This window comes from Callorhinchus milii, unplaced genomic scaffold, assembly GCF_018977255.1.
Source record: "Callorhinchus milii isolate IMCB2004 unplaced genomic scaffold, IMCB_Cmil_1.0 Scaffold9, whole genome shotgun sequence".
NCBI classification, from domain to species: Eukaryota; Metazoa; Chordata; class Chondrichthyes; order Chimaeriformes; family Callorhinchidae; genus Callorhinchus; species Callorhinchus milii.
In genome coordinates, this window is record NW_024704750.1 from 9,375,490 (window position 1) to 9,386,056 (window position 10,567).

The 10,567-nt window shown below is 39.6% G+C and overlaps 1 protein-coding gene across 1 annotated transcript in view; it reads left to right on the top strand.

The window, feature by feature from the left end:
• The window catches only part of zfyve26 (zinc finger, FYVE domain containing 26), a 32,729-nt gene extending 24,293 nt beyond the window's left edge, over positions 1–8,436 (top strand). The window contains exons 32-42 of the mRNA XM_042338195.1: positions 122–342; positions 663–810; positions 1,206–1,415; positions 1,996–2,214; positions 2,366–2,563; positions 2,660–2,865; positions 3,218–3,356; positions 3,883–3,942; positions 4,185–4,367; positions 6,164–6,214; positions 7,708–8,436. Coding sequence (XP_042194129.1) covers positions 122–342; positions 663–810; positions 1,206–1,415; positions 1,996–2,214; positions 2,366–2,563; positions 2,660–2,865; positions 3,218–3,356; positions 3,883–3,942; positions 4,185–4,367; positions 6,164–6,214; positions 7,708–7,917 — 1,845 coding nt within the window. The 3' untranslated portion in view covers positions 7,918–8,436. The remainder of the gene's footprint in view (positions 1–121; positions 343–662; positions 811–1,205; positions 1,416–1,995; positions 2,215–2,365; positions 2,564–2,659; positions 2,866–3,217; positions 3,357–3,882; positions 3,943–4,184; positions 4,368–6,163; positions 6,215–7,707) is intronic.
• The last annotated feature ends 2,131 nt before the right edge of the window (positions 8,437–10,567 follow it).

The window sequence follows — 10,567 nt, forward strand, 5'->3', positions numbered from 1 at the left end:
GGAAATGTTAGTTTCTTTATTTTGTTTGCCTCATGTTTACTTGATGACATTTCATGAATGGCGAAGTGCACATAAATTAAATGGCAGTAAATTAAAAACAAAACATTGCATTGCTTTACAGGCTCCCAGCGCTTCTTTGTGTATTGCCATTTTCAATCTGCACAGTGATAGTATGGTTTGTGGCCATCAGCTGATCGATCACTGCAGCAAGCTTTCACGAGCACTAACTAACCCGGAAATGGATGCCTGTCTCTTAATGGACATCATGAAGCAGCTCCTCTTCAGTGCAAAGATGATGTTTGTGAAAGCCGGCAGGAGCCAAGACTTGGCACTTTGTGATAGGTGACTTACATTTCACTTTTACCGTGTAGTTATGGAAAGCTTGAAATTCGGGCAACTTGGATGAGGCTATTGCTCACACGTCCTTACAGTCAAGACTTATTGAGCACAGTAGGAATAATGAGAAAGAAATTGGGGGAAAAAAACCAAATGGTGGTTGGAATAAAGGTTACAAATTTATGGCCATATTGAAGTCAGCATGACATATTTCTAACTTACACCAAGAATTTATTCTAAAAGTATGACAACTTTGCTTAAGCATCCCATTCAATTACCACCTTTTGGTGTACAATCAAGTTATTTTTTGTTTTGATTTCATACAGTTATATCAGCAAAGTGGATGTGGTGAAGATTCTTGTTGCTGCTAACTACCAGGAAGTGCCCTCCCTCGAGCAAATCCTCAAACCAGCAGCAATAACCAGACTAAGAAATAAGCTTTTAGAAACCGAGTATTATGCACTGGCTGTTGAGGTACGTGGCCATGTCTTTCAATAAATTGGGGGTTTCTAAATGGGTTTAGTACTCAGAAAAACATGATGATCGAGGTGAAATTAAAATGCTGTAAAATCTCTTGTTGACTGCCGGGGTATGATTACTTTTATAAATCAGATCGGAAACATTGCGAAAGTGTCTGCCTGTCTATTGAACCCAACATCAAGCCCGTTCTTGAATCTTCAGAATTGGGGGGTCTTTTACCTCCTGATTACTAGAATAATGGCAGTCGCTCTCCCTATTTGGCTTTCCAATTGGAATGTCAATGTCCTATTTGAGATATTAGATGTTAGTCACCTTGAGAGACACAGACACAATCTGTTTTGTAGAGTTGACATGCATTACTTCTGGTACACTAAATCTTTTGACTTTAGGTTTCAACTAAAAGCGGACTGGATCCAGGCGGAGTATGGCATGCCTGGGGCTTAGCTTGCCTTAAAGCTGGAAACTTATCTGCAGCTCGGGAGAAATTCAGTCGATGCTTGAAGCCACCATTAGATCGAAATCAGTTGACTCTTGGCCCTCCACTGCTGAAGGAAATAGTGCAGCATCTGGAGACCTGTGTTAAACCAGTCCTGACTGCGGTAATAAAACTTTGTTGCTCCAGTATTTTCAGACTAATTATATTTGTATAGCGACTTTCACGTCGGGAGGACATCCCAAGGTGCTGGACAGTCAGTGTTTCGTAACGTGTATGTTTTGTAAGTGTGTTGACTGTATTTCTGACACCTAGTGTGGGTGCTTGTTGTTTTCCTTGATCAAGAGCCCTTTCACCTGGGCAATTAGTCTGAGAGTAACCAGAAAGAACAAAGCAAAATTTAACTATGATGCACAAACTAGAGTATTTGAAAGATCGATCAAAAAGAAAAAGTGAATATATTCTGGGGAATCCCTTTGTTTCTGTCATCTCAGTGAGTACATTATTAAATGAGGATGTGGAGTTGTAAATGGAGGGCATTACATTGAAAATATAAATAATTTGAACAGTTCATACTATGGGGTCTAATATGCATGGATTTAAAGAAAGGATTTCAAAATATCCAAGCAACCAGGTTGTGTGCAGGATTCTACGTTTATTAGACACATTAGATAATGATTTGAGGGGTATGTATTCCTCATACTGAACCTTTTGGTCCTTTTTTTTGTTTCTCAAAAAAAAAACAGCTAGATGATGACATCCTTGCCTCACTCCGAGAACTGGAGGCCACTTTAAACGTCGATGGGTTCGGCCTAGAAATCGTTGGGGATGGAAAGCTAAAGCAAAAAGTCTTCTACCAGGAATGCCTGTTCTACCTGCAGATGTATGGACCTAATCTGGCCATCATTTGCTTTTATATGAGACATAACTGCATGAGAGAAGCATTGCAGCACTTGTTGGATAAGGTAAGCTTTGGCCGACTGTCACTTGTTGTGGCTTTCCTTCAATCTTAACCTTTGTTGGTTAAGGACAACTATTTTTGGGGCTTGTGAAGAAAATACAGATCGATGTACTTATTGAAATATATTTTGGATGATGTGTATTTTTCACTTACAGGAGTGCCCCGATGAAGTGTTCATTGATGGGATTTTTGTACCAAGTTATGAAACTGGAAAACTGCACTTTTTGGAAAACTTAATGGAAAATATGGATTCAAGTCTGGAGAGTTGGAGCAGCTACCTCATTGCATCCTGCAAACATTTACAGACCAGAGGTTTCTTCAACATCTTGTACGATTTGCAGCGTTTTATGAAGGTGAATAAGCAGTACTTGCAGGGCAGTTCCTTTTCATGTTGTTGCCCTTTGTTCAGTGGCTGTTGATAGTAACATGCTGTTATTTGTTTGCTGTAGGACCACATGCGGTCGGCCATGACTTGCATTAGATTTTTCAGTCATAAAGCAGATTCGTATAGTGCTCTGGGGGCTAAGCAAGCCTGGCTGATCGAGGCAAAAGGTCACCTGAAGACGTATCTTCAGGAAGTGTCCAGCAGGTCGTCAGTACGAAAGAAAACCGTAAACTCTTTTCGTAAGAAAATGTCTGCGGCAGATGTTTCAAGGTGAGTAGATGGCATCTTTGGGACTGTTTGTAGAGTGCCATGGCTGGAGGGTTCCTCATAGGGATTCAACAGCAAGCTCACTCTGACACAGACATAAAACAGCTGTAGTATTTTTGGAAGGAATTTATGTAGGGGGAAAAAAGCAAATGCACACTTTTTGAAAAAAACATTAAAGTGATGCAGACCCTCCTGCCTCCAGTACCATGCTTCTCTAACCCCTAACCTCTTGGGAGGCATTTTACCTGTAGTAGTGGTTTGGAAAGCATGGTAATGGAAAGGTCTGCATTATACAATGTTTTGGTACTTGTCATTTAAGCTTGAGCACAATTCTTCAACAATTTATTTACCACAGATACATCAACACGATTGAGTTGCAGATTGAAGTGACCAAGTTCTTGCATCGTTGTGAAAGCTCAGCAACATCTAGAATTACTGGACCCCCTGTCAGTCTCTTTGGGAATAACAACATGAAGATGGCCGTTGCATGCAAGGTATCGCCTCTTGAATCAATCAATCAATTGTGGAGTCCTGTAGCTAAGTGGTTAGAGCACTCACTTTGCAAGCAAGAGATCTGAGTTCAATTCCAGGCAGGGCGAAACCTTGGGCAAGTTTCCTTACTCCACACGCCTAATAATAATCCCTCCCAAACCAAAAACAATAATAAATTGGTCATTTTCAATCTACGACTGTTTGTGGGACATTGCTGTGCACAATTGGCTGCCTCGTTCGCCCACAAATATACAGTCAATTCACTTTACAGTCTATTCTGTGAAGCGCATTGGGACGTCCTCCCGACGTGAAAAGCGCTAAATCAAATGCAAGGATTATTATTATTATTATTATAATCTGTTTTCATGCAGTCCTAATTCCTGACTGTTCAGCACCTTGGGATGTCCTCCTGACGTGAAAAGTGCTTTACAAATGTAATTTTGTATTACAGCATAAGAACAGTGAAATCGGGACCAGTTTGTGTCAGGTGGCTGTAATGCACTGACTAATTCACATCCATTGTTACAGGTTCTGCTCGGAGGCAAAAATATTGAAGAAGGTTTTGGAATTTCTTTCAGAATCATACAGGTAATGAGACGACTTTTGCAGCGTGCAAACACTAATATATTAGGATGACATTTCAGTAGTTCCTGTGATGAGATATACACTGAGTCTTACAGATATATTTTATATATACACCCATCTCTAGCATTTTTACACATCCACTTTTGGAGGGGAGCAGGAGGTACTGGTGAGTGTTCCTGATACTTGCACCTTCAAACAGTTTTTTTTAAAAAAAATGATTTTGTGGGGGATTCTTTCTGGATCAGGACTTCCAGCTGGATGCAGCTGCTGTGTATAACAAAGCTGCGAAACACCTTCTACACGAACGTCAGTTCTGTCAGATCAGACAGCTGTTGAAATGTGTTCGAGAGTCAGGAGTGGCCAGCAGCGAGGACACTGATCACCTCCTCATCCGCTTCATTGAAGGAGGTGACCAACAGCTTTCTCAGGTAAGAGCAGACTGAACTTTCACAACCAAAGCTATGAGTTTTTTTTTACGAAATAAGGTAATTGCATCTAACTGATGACTATTTCATTGACCATGGCAGGTCAAGAGATTACCAATCATTGATCGGGGAATGGTGAAGCATACTTTGTGCCAAAGCAAATAGCAGGCAGCCCATCCTTAGCTCATGGAGATTCTCCTTTTTGATCGGCCAACAAAATACATTTTTTTCTACTGAATATTTCTTGGTTTTTATGCCATTCCATGGGTTGGCCACACTACCTTTGAGAGACCAAGAAGTAAATGTGGTAGATTTGATTGAAGTTACTATAATGGATTTGAACTTGCTGATTGTGGCTGTTTGATATACAGTACATGTAGAGCATGAAAAGTGTGTGATGTCTCTTCCACAACCCCTCCAGCAGCTACCAGCTATTTATGGGTTCAATAAGTGTAAATGAGCTCAGTACAGTATTTGTTTCTGACCCTGCCTGAGCTGGTAAATGGTTGTCATGTTTCGAGGGGTTGAGCAGATGGTGTCCCACTTTGTAATTTCTCTTCCTGGAGGTGGCAGGTCCATTGAAATGAAAATAGTCAGGGAGATGAAAAATAGTAAATTCCCCTGGTGTCAGTGGAAGCATTTTGTTGCGTTTTGATAAACAATCAGCAGGTCTCTGGAGTGTGATTTATCACTTTGTTTTTTCATTCACTCTTTGGTGAATAAGCAATGGCATCCTCTGGTGGTGATAAGTTACAATGTTAAGGAAAAGGTCTCGAGTAGTTCAGAGTTTCTGTTTCAGAAAATACATGTTTCAGAAAGTTTATCCTGAGTTATTGAATCCTAAGAAAAATGTCCTTTATTTAATTCAGTGTAATTGTGGATTTCTTTATTTAAAAAAAGTTGCTGTTTAAAGCAAATCAGATTAACAGCAGATTTTCATGATTGGCGCCACGTTGGATCAGGTAACACCAGTTAAAAGGTAAAATCGTGTAATTCAGTTAGAGAAGGTATTCTGTTGGAAATTTCAACTTGGTTGTAATCATTAATTGTGGAATAAATAGATCTATACAGTGTACAATCAAACCAGAGAATACATTTTTGCTGTGCAAATCCATGAGAGCGTGTGCATAGCTAAATCAGCTTCATGTAATGTCTCAGAGCTCTTTCTGGCCTCTCTCTTCAAAGCAAAGCAGACAAAGAAGGAAATATCTGCATAATTATTTTCTCAATTTGTTGGACATGCAGGAGAATGAACAGGACAAAAGCTCATTTTTTAAACCCTTTGTGCCCAACTCGTTCAACTTCTAGCTGAATTATTCATTGCTGGTTCTGAACAGACTGTCAGCAGCATTCAATGCTATGATTGACGTTGTTTTCAACTCAAGGCAATGTCCTCTCTAGCTTCACTGCTCCTGCTCCACAGTTTTCACAGATCACAGAAACTAGCTGAGACGTATGTTGTACTACACTAAAGAGACATTCACTAACTGGAATTTTTGCATTAATTGTGACTTCGTGCGACTGAATATCAGATCTTGGATCTGGTAGCAAATTCTTCAAAATCATTCGTTAATGAACCACGCAATCAATTGTTAATGTATCACTGACTGACCAGGTCAACAAATTAAAAGCAATGTACTGTAGCCAACTGAGTGCCAAGAATTCCTAAATGGAACAAAACTTCAATAACTATTATATTCAGAACAAATTGAATAATGTTCAGAGCAGTTTATTTTGATTTGGGTAGCCTAATGGTACTCTCAGCAATAGGTTTGATTGGTGCATTGGTCTTTTTGCAGTCTAAAGAACTGGAAAAACTGATTTTGGAAATGAAAAGCGATGAAAATAAGGTAAGGAGGAACTCTTTTATAAGTACCTATAATATCAATGTCTCAATACGTTTCACAGTAATTACAGCTGTGTTGTGACTTTTTGTAGGATAAATGTGGCACATAGTATAAATGATCTGGACTTGGGTATAGCAAGTACCATTTCCAAGTTTGCGGATGACACAAAGTTAGGTAGGGTGGTAAACTGTGCGAAGGATAGTAGCCAACTGCAGGAAGACATAGACAGAATGGTAAAATGGGCAGACACATGGCAGATGAATTTCAATGTGGAGAAATGTGAGGTAATGCATTTTGGTAGAAAGAATGAGGGGAGGCAATATAGGCTGGTAATACAATCTTAAGGGGGGTAAAAGAACAGAGACCTAGGGGTGCAGGTAAGTGCATCCTTGAAGGTGGCAGGACAGGTAGATAAAGCTGTAAAAAGGGCATATGGGATACTAGGCTTTATAAATACGGGCACAGAGTACAAGAGTCGAGATTATGATTAACCTATATAAAACACTGGTTAAGCCTCAGTTAGAATACTGCACCCAGTTCTGGGCACCACACTATAGGAAGGATGTTAAGGCATTGGAAAGGGTGCAGAGGAGATTTATAAGGATGGTACCAGGACTGAGGGACCTTGATTGTGAGGAAAGGCTAGAGAGGCTGGGATTATTCTCATTGGAGCAGAGAAGGTTTCGAGGAGACCTAATAGAGGTTTTCAAAATCATGAGGGGATTTGATAGGTTAGAAAGGGAAAAACTGTTTCCACTGGTGGGTGTGTCGGTGACCGTGGTCACAGATTCAAAATAGTATCTAAAAGAAGCAGGTGGGAGGTGAGAAGAAACTTTTTCATGCAGCGAGTTGTTCGAATCTGGAACTCATTGCCTGAAAGGGTGGTGGAGGCCGATTTGATAACTACTTTTAAAAACGCGGTGGACAGGTATTTGAGGAGGACGGGTTTGCAGGGTTATGGGAAAAGGGCTGGGGAGTGGGATTGACATTACATTGTTCTTTTCAAAGAGCCGGCACAGACTCAATGGACCGAATGGCCTCTTTTTGTGCTGTACGATTCTATGATTCTACGAAGGCAAAATCCCACAAACCGTCATAAAGTTAATAGCTGATTCATCTGGATGGTTGTTGGTCAGGGCAACAGAAAGTCCCTTCTGTTTCACATATTGTCACTGTCTTTAGGAGTGGGGAAGAAAGAAAAAAAAAGTCGATTTCCACTTGACCAGAGTTGGTGCAGATTTGTCTGTCAAAGATTCAACGACAACAATTTGCATTTATATAGGGCACTTCACGTGGGATAGCGTCTCTTAGCACTTAACAGTGGCAGAGCCTGATGCCGAGCTGGGGGAGGAGGGAGGGAGGTGACCGTAAACATAAGAGGGAGGTCTCCAGGTGTGATCTGCAATTCCCTGCGATCTCGAGTTGATGACAATTTATCATCTGGATCTCCAGCAAGTAAGTATCTTGTGACTTGACATTGTGATTGTGTTTCACAGATCAAGGCTTTCATGATTTGTAATAAGTACCGCTCAGCTTACCTGGTTGCTGTGAAGTTTGAACCTCCGCGAGCAGCACAAGTCATACAGGAGGTGTTGGAGGCCGCCGAGAGAGCGGAGGATGATCTGATACCGAAGATTTGTAGAGACTGGCTGAAAGCACACCAGCCTAAGATGCTGCCTCAAAAACCCCACAGCGTGCTCAAATAAAGTGCAACCGGAGGACGATGAGGCACATGGGAACATAATTGCTACTGCAAATGTTCTTATAAAATCTTGGCAGATTCAACTGAAAAGGGTGAGGATAAAGTGGCAATAATTCCTTGGGACAGTCATTCCGTGATCGGTACGTTTCCTGCTGAGAGGAAACAGAATGAGATTTTTTACTAGTCAAACTTTGCATTTTGTTGTAGTTCCTTCTCAGTGCCTATCTGCAGTGGCTCTGACCCTGTTGGTTTGAGGTTGGTTTGAATTGTGACCTTGCTTCTTTTATACTGTAGCCAATTGCAATCAGGCTGAGCCACAGTAGGAGCTCTGCAGCAAGATATCACCAATAACAGCAGTATTATGAGCTCAAGGTCAGCAAGCGGGTTCTACTGGCAACTGACACTCACGCTTTATGAAGGTGTAAATTTATAATAGATTATCTGAGGATTGCAATTGAGATTTGCCAGCACAAGTGAACATTGGCTGCCGCGTTCGCCCACAAATATTTATAGTCAAATTCACTTTACGTGGAGTCCTGTAGCTCAGTGGTTAGAGCACTCGCTTTGCAAGCAAGAGACCTGAGTTCAATTCCAGGCAGGGCGAAACCTTGGGCAAGTTTCCTTACCCCACACGCCTAATAATAATTCCTCCAAAAAAAAACAATAATAAATTGGTCATTTTCAATCCATGACTGTTTATGGGACATTGCTGTGCGCAATTGGCTGCCGCGTTCGCCCACAAATATACAGTCAATTCACTTTACAGTATATTCTGTGAAGCACTTTGGGACGTCTAGAAGACGTGAAAAGCGCTATATCAAATGCAAGTATTATTATTATAACATAGATGGTGCTCTTTTTGACGTTACTTTGGTTGGTCCTTGACTCTGACAAACTGATCAAAATGAAACTGGCTTACTCGTGAAGACCAATCTGAATAAGCCATAATGTGACAAGTGTTTGTGCCAGTAGCTCGGGTCGGTCATATTTATAGAAAATCGGAAGTTGCAGTAGCAACACCACAGATTGGTGTGTTTCTAAAGCAGTTCCCAATATAACCTTAACTTGAGAAGGGAAGATTTCTCTTTATAGCAATGTACAGTTTGTTCTGTTTCCCTTTGAGTGGTCATTTTCATATGTGTGCAAGTTTGGGCTAGTGTGACAGCTGCCCCAATTACATCCAATTTGTTTCACTACTTTTTTTTCAGGAAGATCTTCACAGGTTTACATGGCTGACCATTTATTCTAAAGCTAGATAAATGCAACATGTCACTTTCTCTCTGTTTAAAAGAATTTGAAGAATATTTTGTTTTATTCTCAGATTGAGGTTATGTTGAGTGGTGCTTTAAACAATAAAGCAAATTGTGGTTTTAGAGAGCTGTAAACTTGAAAATAGTTTTACTTTTGTGGTCAAACAGCACTACAAACAAACAAACAAACAAACAGGCTGAGCTTCTTTGTATTCTAACTCTGAAGCTAAGATTGTTTTTGTGTAGATTAAAGTGTAAAGAGATTGGAATTTAACTTTGTGCATTTGTCTCAATAATGAAAAAGATTATATTTTTAAATAATTAGCAGTTTTCAAACAGTAATGTTTTACTACTTGTAAATTCCAGATCACATGTTATTGGAGTGCCAAAGGCATTTGCATTACATGCTTATCAGAAACCTTTGCTCACTTACAGACATGCTGGTGGATCTAATCGTGCAAAAGCAAAATGAAATGATTCATTCCCATTAGCTGACAGAGAGTAAAATTACTGTAGTGATACAGCTGACAGACAAAATATTCAGAAAATCACATACGGCTTGGTTTAGTCCCTCTGAGTGTAAGAGAGAATATTCAACAAGTGTATTGAATTTGTCCTCACAGCCATTTTAAATTGTACATAATTACAAGTGAGCAAGACTAACATGGCGCATGGTATATCTGAAATGCTGACTTCAGCCTCCTTCAGCTGACATTTTATAGAAATAAAAATGTTGAATCCCTATGAAGTGTTTTAACAATAATTGAAGTTCCATTAAGCACTGAATATATTGATTACCTGTTTTTGCTTATCTGCTCGAAGACTGATTAAATGTATTGAAAATGTTTCATTTGTTGCTTTGCACAATCATTGCACTTCCAAATGTGCCATCTGAATGATATTAATGGAATATGTTAAAATAAATAACAGTAAATGTGGAGAGCACATCTTCCTATAATTAATTCACCAACTATGTATTGTATAATGCAAAAAGATCAGTCTAGGTTTTCTTTCCCTTCTGTGTGATGTTTGCTTTAATTTTCAATGCAGATCTTATTTTTATAATATATATTCAATGTTCATATTAGGAATTCAATTTTTCCAGGGACTGTAAATGCCAAAAGATTAGTGAAATACAGGCTTCAAACATAGTTTAATAGGAAATTACAAATCTACACAGATCACATCACTGATAAAGAATGTTAAGCCGCAGGATAGTTATTCATGCATTTGTATTAAATGGTAAAGGTTCCTAAAAGATTCAGCAAGTTATAGCTTACAAGCGAGCGTAAAGGGCATAATAAGCTTATTAACGAACAGAATTTAATGCTGCAATTTTTGAGGTTCTATTTAGATGAAGTATGGTTCTTGTGTTTATAATTATGTTTGAAATACAAAACTGTT